General features: G+C 45.2%; 2 protein-coding genes and 1 non-coding gene across 3 annotated transcripts in view; 2 read left to right on the top strand and 1 right to left on the bottom strand.

Annotated features, from left to right (window-relative positions):
- POLR1A (RNA polymerase I subunit A) overlaps positions 1-1,043 on the bottom strand; it is a 36,097-nt gene extending 35,054 nt beyond the window's left edge. The window contains exon 1 of the mRNA XM_062613492.1: positions 794-1,043. Within this exon, the coding sequence (XP_062469476.1) occupies positions 794-870 (77 nt within the window). The 5' untranslated portion in view covers positions 871-1,043. The remainder of the gene's footprint in view (positions 1-793) is intronic.
- Positions 1,044-1,053: 10 nt separating this feature from the next.
- PTCD3 (pentatricopeptide repeat domain 3) lies at positions 1,054-19,682 on the top strand. Its single transcript, XM_062613493.1, has 24 exons — positions 1,054-1,159; positions 1,982-2,028; positions 2,844-2,883; positions 3,830-3,875; positions 4,422-4,490; positions 5,695-5,799; positions 6,718-6,841; positions 7,862-7,995; positions 8,696-8,769; positions 9,063-9,150; positions 9,247-9,307; positions 9,592-9,674; positions 10,345-10,489; positions 10,988-11,038; positions 11,672-11,755; positions 12,543-12,571; positions 13,077-13,180; positions 14,389-14,467; positions 14,557-14,647; positions 15,788-15,873; positions 16,940-17,088; positions 17,944-17,985; positions 18,266-18,424; positions 19,111-19,682. The coding sequence occupies exons 1-24, from the start codon at positions 1,065-1,067 to the stop codon at positions 19,181-19,183; spliced, it is 2,058 nt and encodes a 685-aa protein (XP_062469477.1). The 5' UTR covers positions 1,054-1,064; the 3' UTR covers positions 19,184-19,682.
- LOC134161013 (small nucleolar RNA SNORD94) lies at positions 9,384-9,525 on the top strand. Its single transcript, XR_009963794.1, has one exon. It is a non-coding gene; the product is annotated as a small nucleolar RNA SNORD94 (small nucleolar RNA).
- Positions 19,683-20,896: the final 1,214 nt, after the last annotated feature.

Below are 20,896 nucleotides of genomic sequence, written 5' to 3'. Positions count from 1 at the left end.
CACCTCGAATCCTGTGCTCAGCTCTGGGCTTGAGGTGATGGAGCGGGGCCAGAGAAGGGCATGGAGCTGGTGCAGGGCCTGGAGCACAAGTGTGATGGGGAACGGCTGAGGGACCTGGGGGGGTTCAGTGTGGAGAAGAGAAGGCTCAGGGGGGACCTGATGGCTCCCTACAAGTGCCTGACAGGAGGATGGAGCCAGGAGGGGCTGGGCTCTGCTCCCAAGGAACAAGTGATGGGACAAGAGGAAACGGCCCCAGGCTGTGCCAGGGGAGGTTTAGATTGGATATTAGGAACAGAGAGGGTGCTCAGGCATTGGATCAGGCTGCAGGATTCCAGGGCAGTGGTGGCATCGCCGTCCCTGGAAGTGTACAAAAACTGCAGACCAGACCCTGAGTGACACGGATGAGTGGTGGCCTTGGCAGTACTGGGATGACGGTTGGACTTGACGAACGTAAAGGTCTTTTCCAACCTAGTCGATTCTACGATTTTAAGATTTTAAGTGGCCACACTCCCCTCGACTTCACTGTCAGCGAGGAGCTCTGCTGAGAGAGGGAGACAGGCCGCCTTGTCTCCTCACAGACCCGCTTCCTCAGCCCCCCACCAGAAACCATACACCCCCCTTGCCGCCATCCTAGACGGCCAGGGCACAGCCGGACTACACATCCCAGCAGGCCGTGCGCCTTCAGCCCGCTGAGCCTCCCCGCGCTCCGCCGCATGGCACGCCGGGAGTTGTAGTCCTCAGCGGCACCCAGGGCGGGGACCGCGGACAACGCAGCGCCTGCCGTGTTCCTCACCTTATCTCCTCGGCCGTATACATCCCGAAGGAGACCCCGACCAGCCGCCGCCACGGCACCACTTTCGGCTGCCTCATGGTGAACAAACGAGTCCTCCCGGTCGACACTTCGTCCCTATCTGCAGGCAGACGCCACAGGAGGAACCACGCGGTCCCGGCGGGCAGGGGCAAGCGAGGCCGGACGCTACCAATGTCGCGGAGGGGAGGCCTCTCCCCGGCACTGCGGCAATGGTACCGCCCAGCTTCCCAGAGGGCAGTGCGGGAGTGCAGGCATGGCGGCCCGGCCGTTGGGGTTTAGTTCCTGGCAGCGAGTGTTATCGCTGAGCCGGCGGGGCTGTGTGCTGGGTTGGAGGAGAGAGTGCTACCGGTAAGGGTCCCGCAGCGGAGGGAAGCGGAGGGAAGGGCAGGGCGGCGGAGACACCGTGCGGGCATCAACGGAGGAGGGGTGGTAGGTCGGGGAGGTGAGGCGCGAAAGACTGCGCATGCGCGGTGGTGGCTGAGGCTTGTGGCGGCGTGGCCTTAGTGTCATGGCGTGGCCTTAGGGGGAGTCCCTCTGCAGGGCTTTCCCCTCCTTTTGGTGGGCTCAACTGCTTGGAGCCGCTCCGGGAGTGATTTTGAGCGGTTAAATGCTGCCTGGAGCTGAATCTCACTGATTGACGAAGCTGAACGTGAGTAGCTTGTACCCAGGCAGCCAAGAAGCAAACAGCGTCGTGGCCTGTGTCGGCACCAGTGTGGCAGCGGGGCCAGGGCAGTGGTCATCCCTCTGTACTGGGCACTGGTGAGGCCGCGCCTCGAATCCTGTGTTCAGTTCTGGGCTCCTCTACAGGAGAGACATTTCGGTGCTGGAGTGGGGCCAGAGAAGGGCAGTGGAGCTGGTGCAGGGCCTGGAGCACAAGTGTGTTCAAAAGCTGTGTAGACGAGGCCCTCGGTGACATGGGTTAGCGGTGGCCTTGACAGTACTGGGGTAACGGTTGGACTTGATTATCTTAAAGGTCTTTTCTATTCTACTTGAGTCTATGATTGTATGAAAAAGCAGGTGAAGAGGGGAGGTTGCTTTCAGGGTGTGCTTCAAGCAAAAAGGTCCCACTCCACTGGGTACTCTGCAGGCAAAATATAACATGTAAAATTATACCTCATCATAGGTTTTTGTGACGTACAGGAATACCTAGAGATTCTGCTTCACTTCTAGGTGTTCTAGCAGTACAGCTCTTGGGAAGACTGCAGACAATGCAGAAGGTATGATGTCTTAATTAGTAGTTTCTTGCATGTTCTTTTAACACAGTGTGTCTGGAGATAAGTTGTGAATGGAATGTTCTCTTTCCCCTTCATGGATTTTCTTTCCTGTGTCTTCATTGTGGAGAGATTTTCTGGCTTAACTTGCGTTAACTTGAGTTCTTTGCTCCGGGAGCATGAACCGAGTTGTCCACTTCCATGAGTTATCCAGTTGCCCTTTGAAATGGAATAAACCATAAAAATAAAAAAGGGTTTTTCCACCTTGATCCTGACAATTTTCTTCATGATCTTGCTTCTTTGTATTCCTTCCCATATTTCTACTCTGAGTTTTGTGAGCAGAGTGAGCTGGGATGCTCAGAGCCACACTGCAGGTGTGAACAAGTTTCTGCCACTCACTAGCAGCTTGTGGAAGTATCAACACAGAGGCAGTGGGAAAAGTGCCTCTGTAGGCCCTGGTTCTGGGGGTTGTAATCAGGAGGTTCCACATGTTCCTCTGAATGCATTTGCTAAGATGCTTTACCAACAACCTTTGACTTATTCATTGTGGTTTTGTTGTCTTTCTTTATTTCTCTTTGGGAAAACCTGGGAAAATTGATCTTGGGGTGAAAGGAACTGAGCAGCTGGAGCAGAAACTCAAAAGGGCACTCTACTGAGCTATTCAGACACCTTTTCTACTACCATTGCAGTGAATTGTGGCTTACGTTAAACTGTGGCTTCAAATTCTTTGCTTAGTGCTTTGAGCTGTATCAGCTTAAATTGCTTTTCATGATATTTTGGGGCATCTGTTTGTATAAGTATTTTAATATTGTTTTTCATAGTTGCACAAGAAGAAATAGTGCTCCCCCGAAGGAAAACCTGGTGAGTGTTTACTGCTGGAATTCTCTTGACCTAGAAGAAGGTCATTGTTAGACAGCTAAATGTAGTCTGTCCGCCAAAGTTGAACATGAAGATTCAGCTGCTGTGTTCTTGGGTTTAATGTGTCTCTCCCTGCTGACTGGGAGCTCTGGGAATATTCCAGTGCACTCCATTCCTGACCTTGTTTTAAAAACAGTTATAAGGACTGTATTTTTAAGCATAGTTCTGTTCCCTTTAAAAGATCACATCTGATAGAAATCTGTAAAATCAGCTTAGTTTGACTGTCAACATGTGGGTGTGTTTCAGCAAAATAAACTTGACTGTTGATAGCTGCCTGAATAAATCCACTTTAGAAATGATGCATCTGAGCAAAAGCTAGAACAAAAGCACTTAAGGTGAACTTGCATGACTGCAGCAAAAACTAAGTTTATAACCAAATGGTGCCTGTATGTCAACCTAAAATAAGACCACCTTCACCTAAATGCTCTCACTGGCCTTGCCTTTGCTTTAAAAATGAGCAAAGTCTTAAGGAGTCCTGCAAAATCTAGGTTTGGTTGGTTGGGTTTTATTTTCTTCCCAAGACATGTCTTGGAGAGGGACTTGTATCCATCTCTTAGAGATGAGGAGCTCTGAGAAGAACATTCCAGGGAATTCTATGTTCCTTCCCAGTGTTCCTTTTTTTCAATCATGTATAAGGGCAGGAGTGGTAACAGCAAACACATATGCTTTTCTGGTTTTCCTCAAAGTCTTTTTTGTGTTTTTTTCCAGAACTGAGACCGTTTTAGTAGCTGAGTTTTTCCTCCTTTTGCAAAAAGTGATCTTTTCTAAGTGCAGCAAAAACCTATTTCCCAGAATTGAAAATAGGATAATGTGCTTGCTCTACATAGAGTGTAATGCATAACATTCAAAGTCTGCAACTGAATATTAATTGAAGCTCCTTTATGTTTAGGGACAAACTGGCAGTTCTTCAAACGTTGGCTTCTACTGTGAAAAGGGTAAGTAGTTCCCTTGATCATGGAAATAGGTCAATTTGTCCATCTCAAGTGACAGCCTTGCACTCTGGGGGCTCTTACTTCTGCTTAGTCCATAAATGAAAGATGGGACTTTAACATCCATGTTTTACAGGGTTTCACTTGCTCAGCACATTTTGCTGTGTCCTTAAAGCCTCATTTTAGTGCTAAGAGAGCTGCAGGTCCCAGTGAAAGCTGTAATACTTCAATAAGGTGTTTGCTAACATCAGGAGCAAGTTCCTTTACCAGTTCAGTTGCCAACCCAGATTGCCTCTTCCCAGTCTCAGTCCAGAAAGCAAGCCTTGCAAAGAGCAAACTGCTGTCACTGTGTTAGCTTGTGTGTGTGTGTGTATAATGGCAATATTTTTAAGCTCTTTCCAAACAGGCTAAACCCTTTTGAACTAGAGAACTTTTGTAAAGTAGGCATCAGGTGGTGATTATGTCTTGAATTCCATGAGGCAGTATGATATTCCCACAGTGTCAATGTGTACATAACTGAACATTTCAATCCTTGGGTTTTACTTTCTACAGGATCCTACTGCTGCTCATTATATGTTCCCAGATGACCCTTACTTTATGCCAAAAAATGCAGCCCATTTTGTAAGTATTTCCTTTCATATCTTTGATAGCAACCCCCTTGGGCTTCCGCAGTTACAAAACAAAAGCCATCAGATTTCTTTTCTCCTCTGTGTATTTGTGAATGCATAATGACAGGAGCATTTCTCTGCATGCTAAAGAAATCCACCCTGTACACACAAAGTGCTCTCTTCCTGCCCATGCAGGGACCTTCCAGTTGATACAACTCTGTTAACGTTCCTGCAGGTTAGTGGCTTACTTGCTGAGTTCTGTTTCTCCATGTTCTGAGAAGAGTAATTCTGTAGGTGAGGCATTAAAACTGTGTTTACAGACTATGAATTTGTGGTGTTCCAAGAGCTGAGATTTTGTGCTTACAGTTAAATTAAATGTATGACTTCAAGCAGATAAGATCACCTGTCTGTGTGTGTGTGTGTGTGTGTTTGTGTGTGTTACTACGTAGACTACATACTACTAGTTTACTGTCCTAGCCAAGCCCCAGGAATTTTAGTTGTATCACAGAGCACAGCTATTTGTTAACTTAGGCTTATGCAAATAGAAGTGTTAAGATGATAATAGAGAAGAAGAGAAAGTCTCCCCCTGATGTTACCTTTGCCTAAGATTAAAGAGCATGAAGCTGAGGTGGGAGAAAGCAGAACTGGAAATGAGGGCAAGAAGGAATGTGATGTTAATTTAAGTGTAATGAGAGAAGACTGGGAGCTGAGGTACATCATTGCAAATCAATGATGTGGCTACCAGAGGGCTTCAGTTCTGCATATCAGAGGTGAAGCCGTTGAAGAGACAGAAGGCAGCAATCAAATGTGAAGAGTTTGAAAAGAAACAGGATTTAGAACTTGAGGAGAGGAGGTAAATGGGAATCAGACTGTGGCCTTGGAAATGAAAGCCAAGGAGAGAAATATCCAAGTGCCGTAACTCTAAAAAGAGAGCTTTTCAGCTTGAGGCAGCAGTGCAGCATTTCACATGCCTGGTACAGAACTCTGTATCTTGACTAAGTAAGAAGGAAGGAAATGACAGTCTCATTAAAGAACGGACATTCTTATATTGGCATAAATACCAGAATGCTTCTCTGGAACATTGTCTTGTGCCTATGTTTTTACTAAGAGTTGAAAATAAAACAGGAATTCAGTTTTGATTCTGTCAGAATGCTCCGTGTTATGGAAGGTGTTTTAATGACTTATTTCTTCTCTTGTTCTCTCTCATTCCTGTGCAGCGGCTGTTTGCATTGTCGAAGGAGTCTGGGAAAAATGCTGCAAAATTCATTATGAAGCAGTTTCCTCAGTATTTTGACAAGATTACTGTACATCCCGCCGTAACAGTAAGCATTTGGATTTTAATTTTCATTGTGTCTGTGCTTTGTCAGGTAGTGAAATCAACTGTCTGGTCCAGAACTAACATTAAAAGGATTATTTTGTCAGCTGTTTTGCAGACAGCTGTGAAGGCATTACTGTATTTCCATTACGTTTCTGAAATGAACGTTTTTCCTTAGGAATTCAATCTCATATCAGGTTCTTTAGATAAAAGTAAGAAAAGAAATGTTTAGATCTTTAGAGAAGAGAAGCTGTGTGGAGACCTCAGCGCAGCCTTCCAGAATCTGAAGAGGGCGTTTGAGGCTGCCCGAGAGGGACTCTTCATCAGGGAATGTAGCAGTAGGACAAGGGGTGATGGGTTCAAGTTTAAACAGGGGAAGTCCAGGTTAGGTATAAGGAAGAAGTTCTTCACTGTGAGGGTGATGAGACACTGGAATGGGTTCCCCAGGAAAGTTGTGAATGCTCCATCCCTGGCAGTGTTCAAGGCCAGGTTGTACAGAGCCTTGGGCAACATGGTCTAATGTGAGGTGTCCCTGCCCATGGCAGGGAGTTGGAACTGGATGATCTTAAGGACCTTTCCAGCCCAAACCATTCTGTGATTTTTATGTTGACTTATTAGCATGAAGGTGAGAGATCAGGGTGTGTGTGCTCTTTCATCACCAAAAGGGCTGCTGTTGTTGGGCTAAAGAGGGTTGAGAGACTATCAAAGCAGTCTTGGGTGAAGAGAAGGGTATTGAACAGGAGTAAGACCTTTGAGCAACCAGGGAAGTGGAATGTGTCCCTGTCCATGGCAGGGGGTTGGAACTAGATGATCTCTAATGTCTTTCCATCCTAAACCACTCTGTGGTTCTGTATTTGATTAGTTATTTTAGCAGTGATTTAGAGAAGGTTTGAGCTCTTGTCTGACTTGCACTGTTTGCTTTCAGTGCTTTATGCCTGAGATTCTGACACCTCAGATTGAAGGAGTGAGTGAGGAAGCTCTAAAAGAGCGTATCCACCTCAGAAGGGTGAAGGAATCTGTGGACCTGTTTGATCAACTTGTACAAGCAGGTATGTGTTCAACTGCCAGATTCTGTGGTGGAGTTCTACTTCAACTGTACCCAAAATACCTTAGTAGCTGGCGCAGGCTATGGAGACAGTCCCATGACTACATTGCTGCCCCTCACAACCAACTCATCTGGTGAAGTGGTTCTCCAGAATCACTGGGCCCTCCTTATCTACTGCATGTCTGACATGTCATTTTGATGATAAGGAGAGCAATTGATCTCTGATCAAGAAACAGATGATATGGTGTGGTGTTCATCCTTCTCTTCCAAAGTAAAAGAACTGTGATGTAGCAGAGCAGGGCCTGTTACGGGCAGATGTTCTGTGATTGAGTGGTATCATTCAGCCTTCAAGTGCCCTTTTGCAGTAGCCTGTTGGTTGGTGTAAGCTGCATCTGTGCTGAGCACTTTGCTGCTGTGCTGGACTGGTGCAGCATATCAGCTGAGTGTTCCTTTTGTGGACCTGCCTTCAGTAAATGAGTCTTAGTTCTTACTTAATTTAGACCCTATTCCTGTTATGGTGAATGAGGAGAAGGCAATAGAAAACTGTAACTGCCACAAGCCTCTGAAGGAGGAAGGCTTACTGGGAAGGAGACCTCATATCCACTAAAAGGTGGAAAGGAGACGATTCAATCAAATAGGTCTTTGTTTTGGTTGGTTTTAAATCTGTTTCATAGGATAGTGAAACACACAAAGTGGTTTTCACAGCAGGGTGTATCCTAGGAGTAGTTCTGAAAAGCACTGGAAATTTCAGATGCTCTGTTGGATATATGCTGCTTCACAATTTCAGCTGCCACTTCCCTCTTCTACTTGGTCAGGAAAACTACTCTTCAGATAACTGTAGTTCAGTGTTATCCTCTGCTGTGAATGAGTTTGCAGAAGAACTGGTGTTACACTTGCTAGGCAGTGCCTTTGTGTTGAAAGAGAGCAAAGTGGTGTAACTGGGTGTTCAGAAGTTTTCTGGTACAGCTGTAGAATGGTTTGTTCTTAACTTTCTCTGTGACTGTTTGCTCCTCGTTTTCTACAGGTACTTCTGTATCTCTGGAGACCACAAACAGCCTTTTAGATTTGTTATGCTTCTATGGAGATGGGGAATCTACACAGGAAAAAGAGGAAGAAACAAAAAAGGAAGAAGTAAAAGAGGATTTGGAAGAACCAGCGGTATAAAAAACCTGTTGATCTCTAGTTCTTTATTTCTTTCATACATAATGGGAGTGTATCAAGGTGATGTCAGGATTTTTGTCCTGTGATTACCTGCATGGGAGATGGGGTGGGTCAGATGCAGTCAACATTCTCAAGAGATAGAGCAATTATAAAAATCCAGTGTTTGACGTAGTAGCAAATAAAGCTGAACTTAGTAACTGGAACCCTGTCTTGGCTTAGTCCTGCTGAACTTGTTTTTATAGTTGCCTGCAAAGAAGATCTCTAGTGCAGATCACAAGTTAATTTTCTTCCAGTCTGAACCATATTAACTAGGTTTCAGTGAAGTTTAGGGCTCCTGGTGTAGTCTTAAAAGCATCAGGTCACAGGGTACCATAGTAGATGTATTGCACACTATGTCCCTGGGAAGACTGTTGCGGAAGAAAGAGTGTTGCAGAGTATTTGCTGTAGTCTAGTGATTCCTACCAACTCCACAAACACTTATAATTTACCTTTTATTATGTTTAATAACATAAATATTAATCTAGTTATTGCTTCCTGAGAATTATAATAGAAATTATTTCAATATAACCCAGTAAAACCAAGCTTTAGCAGCATAGAAATTGCGGCTTAACATCTGTGTTGGTCCCAAATAATGGCATTTGATGTTGAATCGTAACTTTGACCTCTGAGAAACTTATTTCTGCCAAAATCTCTCCAGGTGAATGCTTCAGAACAGAAGGCTCCAAAGAGACAATTCCAAAGAGGTTTGCAGTCATCTGGCCCTAGATGGAGGTATAGAAAATAATGCCAGTATTCCCATATTCAGTGATTTGTGCACATGTGTTGTTATAAAACAGACTTCCAAGACATTTTGGCAGCCCATACTGGTAGATATTAGTTACTATATACATCTCTAACCTTTTAAAGTATTGATGGAGATTGAATAAGTGATTGTAGAATAGCTCAAAGTATCACAAGTAATATATTTGAATGTGAGCCCTTGGGTGTACAGCCCATTCCTTTGTATTCTGCATGCTGAATCTTTTTCTTAAAGGTATCTTCTTCAGCTTGTTCATTGATTCTAGGGAGAACAACAATGCTGAAAGGATATTCAAGATAATGCCAGAGAGGAATGCACACTCCTATTGCGCAATGATCCGTGGGATGGTGAAGGTAAAGTTATCCTTCAGTGGTGGGAGGGCTTTTTTCAGCTTGTGCAATCTCACACAGTCACAGAGACTCTTATTTTTGTTGTTGTTTTTTTTGCAGCATGGGGCCTTTGTTAAAGCTTATGACATGTACATAGACTTGCTGAATGAAAGACACAAGGGTAAGTGTCTCTTGGTTTTACTTTGTAGTCTTCTAAGTAACAGGAACCCATTGGTGGGTACATGAGTGTTTGCTTCATGGCAGTGATGATTGGCGCAGGGGTACGGACCTCAGCTGGATCATGGGAGCTGAATGCAAGCTGTTTGTTCCAGTGCAGCTGGCATGTGGCTGGCTCTCTGGAACCAGGTTTGCATGAGACTTCGCCAAAAACTGAGCCATGTCAGCACCAACTGTTCCCTGTAGAATATAATTGTCAGTTAAAATGAATCATCTTACACTTTCCAGCTGATGTGCACACCTTCAACGCACTGATTTCAGCAGTCCCACATCTGAAGGACAGGTTCTTGGAAAGATGGGAGTTAGCCAAGGTAAGGCAGTAGAGCAAAAGAGAGGGGAAAGGGGTAAGAGTGTAGGGACTGGGTCTGCTGTATCAGTAGAATTTTGCAGTTGTTAGAATACTAAAAACAAGAGCTTTGTACAAAGATACTGATAATCTGCTGTGAATGAAGTCCACTGGTTTAAACATAGGAGGTAGCTATTGAGGAGTGGAAAATGTACAAAGTCCAACCTTGCCCTTGCAGAATGGTTTGCCTTGTGAGAACATAACCTGATTCAAGAACTGCCTGGACAGAAAGCAATGGGGAAATCATGCTGGGAAATAAAACCAAACAAACCATTTTAGATAAAACCTCTTGGAATTGTAATTCGTGCTGCTTGGGATGGAAATGGAATTTTGAGGGGTAACATGAGAGGCTCCAGTTTTAATGACATAACATCAGTAAGGAAAAATTGTAAGTTTAAGAATTTCCTTGATGAGACACAAATCTCCAAGGTCTGATCTGATGTAATTTTGTAGTCTTGATTTTTGGTTAAATTAATTAAAAATTAGATGGTATTTCCTTAATAAATGATCAAGTGGAGTCATTCACTTGAGGGGAGTGAGAAGCACTAGCTTGAGGAAATGCGTGTATACTACATGACACCTGAATGTGATCTGTAGCATGCAAGACACTAAGGATTTGGGGATTCTTCTTTAAGGACTTCCTGAATCACATGGCTCAACAGGAAGTGCAACCAAATCTGCTAACTTTTAATGCTGTACTGAAGACCCTGAGAAGATGTGGTGGTGTAGGCAGAAGTATGTCGTTATTGGTAATAAAGGAAATGGAAGCACTTGATATAGGTAAGAAAATGAGGGTGGTTATTACATTCCAATGCCACCTCCAGAATAGTTGATTTAAGAGTTACAGTGATTCCTAGTTGGAGGGAGGAAGTGTGGAAAAAGCATTTCTCCCTGTGTCCTCAACTTCACTGTTTGTTTCCTTGTGCAAGAGAACTGAGAAATAAAGATAAGTACTAAGCTGTGGCCACTCAGCAAGCCAGTGCCTGTGGATTTCAAACTGAACCATCATCTTCAGTCCTTGTCAATTAGTAATTTCAATACAGTGGGTGCACTTAGCCCCTTAGGTCAAATAATGAAGCATTTTGGTGCTGTGGTTAGGAGCATGTTTATCATGACATTTTTACTTCTAGCTACTTAAGGTGTGTTCTGGCCCATAGGCTCTTCATCAACTGGGTCCTTATTGTAGTACTGTAGAAATTACAGTAAATTTATGCATGCTGCTTAGGCATAAAGCTTAGCCAAGAATGTTGAAGTAACTTCAGTGTTTTTGCTTTCCAGAGCCTAGCCTTGCGACCTATGAGCATCTTCTCTTCATGTTTTATAGAGGCGGTACGTGCGTTTTCAACTAGTTCATGAACATGTCCTGTTACACATCCGCTTTAAATGCTTTCCAAATGTGATGGGTGAAGGCACTTGATTCATAGGTGAAAAGACAGCTTCCAGTCTGTGCAATCCCAGTGTTACACATGCAGTCTGATTCTACTTGGGTGAAGAAGAACCTATAGAGGGTCGTAATGCTGCTCATTGGAGGGGGTTTGAACTTGATGAACTTTGAAGGTCCCTTCCAACCTAAACTATTCTATGATTTGATGATTTTATAACCTTACAGGGAGGGAAGAGTCCTTCTGTTTAGCCTTAGACAGCGCTGGAAAGAGCCTGTTTCCTTTTGTGGCCACAAATTGCTGAAGCTACAGATGCTATTTTGTCTCTGAGGAGGCTGGATCTGACTACAACACATACGCTTTGATGCCCTATTATGCTGTGGAAATCCAGCAATAGTAGAGCAAATTTTGGAGCAAATAAAATTGCAGCTAATGTGGAGCACCATGAGAATCATGACACTTGTTTGAAGTGATGGTGCTTGTTTCTATTTCCATATTGCATTTGCAGGCTGATGCTCTTCATTAATGAAGTGTCTGGCACAACTGAGATGTGATGTTGCTTGTCTCTTTTGTCCCACAGTTGAACTTCATCCATCAGGTATCATCTCTGAGGTGCTAGATGATGTTGAAAACAGGAGCTTCACTGCCGAGGACCCTGATGATGGTAGGGACTTCAATATATCTCGCTGTCTGCATTGATTAAGCTTGGATTAAGTTAATTATTACATCTTGCAAGGGAAAGGGAGGTGTATTGTACCTAATGGCTTTAAGTAAATTGCCCCCATTTTGATACCCACAGCCAGCCATTGCTTCAGTCACTGATAACATCCAGTGTTCTTGTTTCCTATCCAAGACTCACCACACGAAAGGAATGAGATACTGAGCAGGATAGTTTCTGTTCTTCCTCCCACTGTAGCTTTCTTTGCCTCCCTCAAGCAGCATCAGTCTCTGTGCTGCTTTAAAATGTCACTGACAGAAACCAAAGTGTCATGAAATGGGAAAGAGACATTTTCAGGGGGCAGTTGTACATTCTGGGGCAGCTCTGGGATGTTCTAGAGACGTGGGTAACCTGCCATGAGCAGCACATGCTCTCTTCCGCTGGAGGAAATGGAGGTCAGTGATGTGGCTGCCTTTTTTGTAGTCTGTATATTAGGCATATAATGCTGTCTTGCAGCAAACAAGAGGCTGTAGCTTTTGTAAACCGAAAGTCAAGCAGACCATCTGCTTAAATCCGTCTCCAAAGGCATGGCAGTACAGCTGCCTCACAACACTGGCTAGCAAAACTCAGGCCACACCAGAGTCTCTACAGATAAAGTCTTCACCAAGCAGAGCTACAAATTCAGCTCTCTAAGTGAACATGTTTTGCCTGTCCTGTGGGAGGCTGGGTTAATGCGCTGCTGTTTGTGTCATTCAAAGTTTGAAGCTCACACATTCCATTTTCTTCCTTTCAGCCAACTTTTTTATCACTGCAATGCAAGCGGTAAGTGCCTTGTCCCTGCAGTCAGAATTCCTTTGAGCCCTCCAGCTAAGACTTGCCTGGGAGTTTTCCAGTCTGTCATACAAGATTTAGCTCTCAGTATCTCCCTTTTTCACCTGTGCTCATCACCTCCTGTAACTTAACCTCTATGATTCTGCAGTTGTTTGCTTGATACCTGCTGCGCTGGTAACCTGCATGCCTGTGAGAGGCGTCTGTTGCTGGCAGTGGCTACATAAGTCTCTGTCCACTGTGCCCTACCTCCTGTTTCTAGTGACACTGCAGCAGTTGGACAGTCTCAGCACCCAAAGGTGTCAGTTTAGGTCAGAAAGCTCTCACCCACTGGGAGAGCCACACATTTGTCTCATTTAAACGGAATTCCTGCGCAGTCATTGAATTCATCCTGTTAGAAATGTTTGCCATCAGCTCATTACTCTTCATACTCTGTGAGTCTCAGAGGGATGTATTGGGTATTGGATTTGGAACCAAAATCAAACTCATCTCATTACAGTGCTGTGATCTTAAGGACATCAAGCTTGCCTACCGGTTAAATAAGGCCCTGGAGAAGGGAGACAACTGGAAATTCTTGAGTATGCATCACTTAAATACCTACTGGTGAGTGAAGTGCAGCTGATATTGAGAGTCTCGTGTAGTGGTGTCAGTTTGAATACAAACCAGGATTTAAACATTGCAGAGGGTGCTTTGGTGAACACTGGTTATTGTATGCACAGTTTGGGAATTAGGTCCCTCTAAGAACAGTGATAGCTTAGGGTTTATCTTCAGTTTGTGGCCTTGCCCAAACTGAATTGTCTTGAAGTGTCAGTTTAGCTTAATACCCAACAAGTATACCAACCAGTTGTGTTTTCTTCAGTCCTGTTGTCCACTTAAGATGGCAGCTTAGGAGGTAACACCAAAACAGTGTGCGGGTCAGACCTAGCTCTCTGCATGGTGGTGTTGAGAGAAGTTGCAGCACAGCAGGTGTATTTAGGCATGAAATTCCCATGTAGTTCCACAATTTGATGCTGAAATCATGGCATCTAAAGTATCTCCACCAACGTCATTAAGTGCTGCAGTCACTGAACATAAGTAAGTAAGTGGAGCATACTGATTTGAAGAGAAGCCTGTTAAGGCATTGGAGCCAGAGATGCTCCTGTAAATTGATAGAATCATCATAAGAATCACAGAATGGTTTGTGTTGGAAGGGACCTTAAAGCTCATCCAGTTCCAAACCCCTGCCATGGGCAGGGACATCTTCCACTAGAGCAGCTTGCTCCAAGCCCCTGTGTCCAACCTGGCCTTGAAATTGGTGAAAATTATCATCAAAGCAAGATGCAGTTTCAGAGGTGGATGATTCAGACAATTGCACCTTATTTAGCCTTCAAATAAACCAAGGGAAATTTAACTTCTTGGTGTAGGGACATTTTTCCTAGCCGGTGCGTTGGGTCAGGGTCCCAGGTGTGCATTGTGAACCTGTACAAGTAACAAGGTTAATTTAGTTCACTTCTTCAAGTGGCTCTTAACTAGAGGCTGTATTTGACATAGATTCAGGTACTTCAAACCTGGCATCAGGCAGGGAGATTGCATTCTTTTGAGATTTTTAAATGCAGTGCTCTAAGTTCTGGTTGATTCTGCCAGCTGCCTAGTGTCAGTGTTCTCTCATAAAAATGCTATGCTTATTTAACTGTATGGAGCATTGCAGTGATACAGTGAGGTCTCCCTGATCCACATACAAATCTGAGCAGAACACCGTCATTTGCTGGTGTTTCTGTATGGTTTGGTTGAGCTAATCCTAAATGAATTAGAATGTGTCTCCCCTCCTCTAGGTCAAAATTCTTCTCCTTGTTGTGCATGATGGAACAAATTGATGTCGTGTTGAAATGGTACAAAGAAACGTCCTGTTCAGTAAGTGTGTGCTAGGGTAAGTTTCAGAGCTTTGGTGTGGAGAGGTGGAACAGTTACAGCTTACTGAAACAACTCGCTTGCTTCACCAGCTCTTCTATCCAAGTCCTAAAAACATATTGGAACTCCTTCAAGCACTGGATGCAGCCAGCTACTTGGAAAGGATCCCTTCAGTCTGGGAAGGTTAGTGATAACCACATGGCTATGGAGGCTGCTTGCCTGCTAGAAGTCAGGAGCTTTTATCCCCAAGTAGGAGGTAGCTGGAGGACTTCCTACTGCTCAGAATAGCCACAGTTGGGTGCTTTGGCATGAGGGATGTTATTTCTTAGTGCAGTGATGGGGCTATTGTGGTAGAGAAAGGCAGAACCCATGTTTGGGCCTGCATAGACTACCAGTGTGGCTGTGTCATAGTTAAATGTCAACGTCTTGGAAAACAGTGCTTACCAGAGAGCAGCACCTTAACCAGCAGCCCATGGTTAACTCATTTAAACTACTTATCTGTTCTTTACCCCTTAAGAGGAGACAAGAATGCAGATACAGGCTTTAGCACCCAGAAGGTACCTTATTGTCACCCAGAGGGGACAGACGGGTTCCTTTAGGGATCCTGGGCAGAATGATGACAGCACCGATTTGTAGTTAGAATTAAAGCTTTATTTTCTTAACAGGATTTTATGATTAGCGTAGAATTGATAAGCAGAATAGCACAGGATTTCTATAGGCAGAATTAGTGTAATACAATTTTATATAAGTAGCAGAATTTTATAGCACTGCTTAGCTTAAGGTTTCTAATCATCTGGACCCTCTGCAGATGGGGTCAAGTCTCAGTATTTGGTTTGCTCTATAAAAGAATACAAGTCACCACTTGGTCTTCAGAGGAAGCAGACAATGGTGGAGATGTCTCTGACCACTGAGAGTCATGGGTCTCACTATCCAGCAGCAGTTCAGGTCCATGTCCCACTTAGGACCTGTAACTGCTTGATGTTATTGACAGTGCTCTGTGTGCTGTTACCTTCCCTGTTCTGTGCCGTGGTCATCACCAGCATTGGGCTGGCTGGGTGCTGGGCACCTTGAAGGCTGTTAGCAAGGGGAACAGTCAGCCTGGCACCCAGGAATCTGCAGGCTGGCAGAAGAAATCCTTTTAGTTCATGTACTGGGTGCACATGACCTTCAGGGCATGATAATGAGGGGAAAGGGAACTAATACAGGGCCTGCTCAGTCACAGAAAATGCTTTATAAAATGGCATTCATTACACTGACCTTAATACCTGGAGTTGGGAGCAGAGGTACCAGCCAGGCATACCAACTATTGCCTTTCTCTAACAGATGTAAAACAGATGGGGTTTAATAGGAGACCAGAACTGTTGGAAGAGCTCCTGTCTTTGATGAGCAGGGAGCAGCACCCTGATGAGGTAAGGAAGCTGTCATGGTTTAACCCCATATACAGCAAAGCACCACACAGCCACTTGTTCCCTCCTCCCCATTGGGATGGTGGGGAGAATCAGAAGGGTCAAGTGCAAAAACTCCTGGGTTGAGATAAAGACAGTTTGATGAGGAAAGGAAAACTGTCTGAGCAAGCAAAGCAGAACAAGGGATTCATTCACCACTCCCCATGGGCAGGGAGGCAGTTCAGCCATCCCCAGGACAGCAGGGCTCCATATGTAACGGTTACTCAAGAAGATGGATGTGAACGTCCCTCCCTTCCTTCTTCCTCCTCCAGCTCTATATGCTGAGTGTGATGCCATATGGTGTGGAATATCCCTTGGGTCAGTTGGGGTCAGCTGTCCTGGCTGTGTCCCCTCCCTGTTCCTTGTGCACCCCCAGCCTATACTTTGTGGAAGCACTGTTCAGCAGTAACTAAAACATCCCTGTGTATCAACACTGTTTTCAGCACATGTCCAAAACAGCCCCCTACTAACTGCTGTGAAGAAAATTAACACTATTCCAGCCAAAACCAATAAAGAGACTCTGCGAAAAGAGTGGAGCTCTCCCCATTTCTTTGTGCAGCATATAGACTGTATTTAAGTGCTGATTTATCCTCCTTGTCAGTCTTAGTTCCAGTGCATATGCTGTTCCAAATTTCCAGATCTATGTGAGCTCATCCAGGCCTAAGCCCTTTGAATTGTCTTCAACCTCCAGAAAAACCTCGGATTAACACAGAAGAGGATGACATCCTTACCTGGGTTTGGAAGAACAGTCCAGCCCAGACAGCCACATCCTTGTGAAATTCAGGGATTTTTGCCAGAGATGTTGTAGTAACTGGCTCCTCAACCTAAGGAGAGTTAAAAGCTTCTATGTACTGCAGAGCTCTCAAGTACCTGCAAAGCTGTCTTGGAGCTGGCAGAAGTGAGCATCTTTTTGTGAGGAATAACCTTTGTTAATGGACACATTTAAACCACAAACCTGTAGGAGGAATTGCAGTGAAGGGGGGATGTTAATTCTAGAGGGTTTGGGATTAAATGCACAATCTCTCCACAGATCCAGCAGGCGTTTGCCAAGTGTGCTGAAGACATCAAAGCTGTGCACGAGCAGAGCGGGAGGGAGCAGGTCCAGTTACAGTGGACAGGCAGCATGCTGGGCTGCATTGCTCTCCTGTTTGCCAGGGCTGGCAGGACCCAAGATGCTTGGTACGTGTGAGGCTGCTGTGAGCATTTGGTTGCTGACCCTGTAACTCAAGGCTTAATCCCAAAAATCCATTGCCTTGGAATGCTGATGCAGGCAAAAGGAGGGGATAAATCCTGCTGGGAATGTGAGGAGGGTTCCTTAACTTTACTGTTCATTCTTGGCACCAGGTTACAGTTGTCTGTCTTGGAAATGGGTTAGAAGTTAATGCAGCAGCTGGCTTAGAGCATCTCACAGCTGCTTATGGCAAGGTGGGGTTTATCACTTCACTAAGCACTGCTGACTGCCTGCAGCTTCCCATTTGATAACTTCCAGAGCCCTTTGAAATTCAAACTGCTCAAGAGATTAATTAGAGTTTAATTAAACCTTTAATGAACCCTAATTAGACCTATAAAGAGAATACGTTTAGAACTAGAATTTGCTGTCCTGCCTGCTCTCAACTTGAAATGCTGGTTGAAATAACTAGCTTCCAGTTGAAGGTTCTGAGCTGTTTTCTGTTAAACACAGATGTTCTCTTTGCACTGATTCATTTGAAACAAAGGTTTGGCAAGTACCCTTCTAAAAATACATCATACTTTAAGCTTCCCATCAGCTACACTTGCTGTTTTCTCTGACACTAATGTTAAGAGTTAAGATATTTTGTGTTAAAGCCATCAATGCTGGTAGCTGGCACACACTGCATCTGTGAAAACACAGCATGGGGTGTGTTTCAGATCTGTGGGGAAGGTTGTTTCATGACATTGAGCTTGCCTGTGTCTCAGCAGGGGCTTGTCTTACCCAGGAGATCCAGTATCTGTCTCTTCCTGTGGTTTGTGGTGTGTGAGGGTTTTTTAGTGACTGTTTTGGTTTCTTTTGAACAGGAACACGATGGAGCGTTTCCAGCAGATCAATAGGATTCCCACGTAAGTACTTTTAGGTTCTGACTTCAGGTAGAGGCTGAGATCTTGCATTTCTATTATAGAATATCATAGTTGGGGTTAAAAGCTTTATGCTGGGATGGTTGTTCCCAAGTGCACCACGTTGGTACAGGGTGAAGACTGAGGTGAAATTCCTGCAGGAGCAGAATTGGGCTGGTTGAGTGATGTGAGGATCTGTCACCTCCTTTCCCTCTAAAGGAGGTGCTGTAAGTTAATGGCCACCTCACCTGGGACCCTGTGAACACTCTTTGCATTTCTTTTGCAGTAATCAGGTGTTGGATGGGTTCTGGAACTGTGCTAAACAAACCAATAACCCAGATGAGGCGATTAAGCTGGTAAAGCTGGCAGCATCCCTTGGCCATCCTGCATCTCAAAGGCTTAAAAGCAAAACGGAGAAGGAGTTTGAGCTCTCTGAAAAGCAGAAGTAAGTTTAAGTACTTCATGTTACTGCTGAAGGGATATAGCAGGGTGTTGGAGGGGTAATTCCTGTGGAAAGGTGGCACAGAATTGGCTTGTGCGTGGACTCTGGTTGATTCACACTCCCAAAATGGTCGCTGCTTTTGATTCCACGCTGTCCATCCCTCCTAGAAGGAATGGTTAGTGTTATCCACATCTGCTTCCACCTTTCTTTCCTAGAATCTTCTCCTAGCTGGGCCTGGCCACCTAAAAGATACTGATTGCAGGCTCGTAAAAGCAGGGAATGGGCACAGGATGGGCCTGCACATGGCTCACAGGTTCTGAGGGCCATAGTTAATCTTCAGTCCATCTCACCAGGCATCACTGTTCATCACTGCAGCAAACTACTGCAGCCAAGCTCAGTTGCTGGGTTTAGCCTTGAGGGACCACAGTATGGAGCCAGTGGTCTGGTCCAAGGGAATGAATAAACGGAAGTTCAGCATCCTTGAGAAGCTGGCCCATCACTTCTGGGTAACTGAAGTGGGTTTTCCAAAGTGTGCTTCCACCAAATGTTGGGTAGACCTGTCCTTTAAGGACAATAGGTGTCAGCCCATAACGTTCTTTTTGGAGGGGGTTTACCCTGTGTTTTACATCTGTCCTTTCAAGCAGAAGTCACAAGATGTCACTGATCACTGAACTGTTTTACACATGCAGGAAGACATTGGAGAGCATCCAGCCAGACAGCGACAGTGACAGCGACAGCGATAGTGACAGTGACCGTGAGTAGCTGTCCTTGCCTTCCTCACTGGAAAACTGGGAGCAGCTGCTGCCTGGATGCCAGGAGTCTTCTGTGAGAACTGAAATGACTGAGGGGAAGTGTTTGGGAGGTGCTGCAGCACTGCTGAGCACTTTAGAGCTCTCCCATACAGAACCTGCTTTGCAAGAGGACGCTGTCCTCGTTGGATCAAGCTGGAGTGTGTCCTGTTTGGTGACTTCAAACACAGTGTGCCCTACACCAGCACAGTTTCTTCCACACCCCTACCTGCATGAGCTGGCTCCCAGCAGTCATGACCTGCTGTGAAGCAGGGGAGGGCTGCAGCAAGGAGTGCGCTTCCTGGGACTACTCAGCACATACAAGACATTGCCAGCTGGAGCCACTTCTCTTGGGCCTCCTGTGACTTAAATCTGTGCCAGATTTAATTCCTTTCCAGCCACCTTCACTGAACTACTTAAATACGAGGTTTACTCTGTATGTAAACACTGCAGATGCAATACTCATCACCTGTGTGTTGTTCCCCATCTTTCTGGGTGTTCTGGGACAGGCTTTGGACTGTTGGAAGATGATAAAACTACAATTTGTACAGCTGGAGACTGCATGTAATAAATGGCTGACAGAAAGCTGGCTGCATCCTGGTAATCCCTGAGCAAACACTGTTGATTGACTACAAAGTGTTGCTGCTCTGTGAGAGGGTGAGTGAAGTTCATGCAGAACACAGTAGTAAAGCTACTGAGGTGGCTGGGCAGACAGAGGAGTGGGGTTTGGTTCTCTGCCTTGGAGGTAACTGCTGCTCACAGCATGGTGCTGCATCAGTGTAAGTCAGGAATGAGTTGAGGAAACAACAGCTGCTAGAGGTAGAACAAGCCATAGCTGAAAGGGTGGAAGTTCCCCATGGTACAAGAACAGAGGGACTTCACTGCTGCTTGAAGGCAAGACTTGCTCCAGAAGGCAGACATGCCTGTGCACTGTGTAGCAAGTGCTGGGTGTAGCAAAGAAAAAGGGATTTTGGGGTGATGTGCCACCAGTTTAAAACTGGATTAACAAGTGGATAAAGCCACGGTTACTGATTTCAATCTTCCTTCACTGATGATAAGAAGGGAAAAAGGGGGAAGAAAGAGGGACAAAGGAGAAAAGGGATGGAAAGAGCTTGGTCTTTATGTGAGCTCTCACTGTTGAATCAAAGTCTGGCTTCTAGAGAGAAATACCTACTTGTCTGCAACTACAGAAGACCAGGTCTGACAAGGGTCAGAAGTCCACCAGGGCAACCAGGTTAAGTTACACACCTAAACCTATATTCATCCATGGATTTTTTTTGCAGCTGTATAAATGGGCAGATGGATCATATCTATAATCTTGTTCCTTTAAAGATTCCAGGTCATGGAGGAAGGCTGCTCTTCATAGAATCCCAGACTGGTTGTGGTTGGAAGGGACCTTAAAGCTCATCCAGTTCCAGCCCCCTGCCATGGGCAGGGACCCCTTCCACTAGAGCAGCTTGCTCCAAGCCCCTGTGTCCAACCTGGCCTTGAACACTGCCAGGGATAGGGCAGCCACAGCTTCTCTGGGCACCCTGTGCCAGCGCCTCAGCACCCTCACAGGGAAGAGCTTTTGCCTAAGAGCTCATCTCAGTCTCCCTTCTGGCAGGTTAAAGCCATTCCCCTTGGCCTGTCCCTGCAGGCCCTTGTCCAAAGCCCCTCTCCAGGTTTCTTCTAGGCCCCTGTAGGC

The sequence above is a fragment of the Pezoporus occidentalis genome, unplaced genomic scaffold (genome assembly GCF_034315485.1).
Source record: "Pezoporus occidentalis ecotype Australia unplaced genomic scaffold, CSIRO_AGI_Poc_V1 ctg168, whole genome shotgun sequence".
Classification (NCBI taxonomy): Eukaryota; Metazoa; Chordata; class Aves; order Psittaciformes; family Psittacidae; genus Pezoporus; species Pezoporus occidentalis.
Note: the sequence above shows the minus strand (reverse complement) of the source record. Positions and strands in the feature narration are given on the sequence as shown.

What these genes read in the sequence shown, in the direction of transcription:
- PTCD3 (XM_062613493.1), top strand. Translation starts at nt 1,065, where the DNA reads ATGGCGGCCCGGCCGTTGGGGTTTAGTTCCTGGCAGCGAGTGTTATCG. An exon ending in AAAGATGGGAGTTAGCCAAG is followed by an intron (nt 9,675 to 10,344) that starts GTAAGGCAGTAG and finishes TTCTTCTTTAAG; the next exon opens with GACTTCCTGAATCACATGGC. An exon ending in ACAAAGAAACGTCCTGTTCA is followed by an intron (nt 14,468 to 14,556) that starts GTAAGTGTGTGC and finishes TTGCTTCACCAG; the next exon opens with CTCTTCTATCCAAGTCCTAA.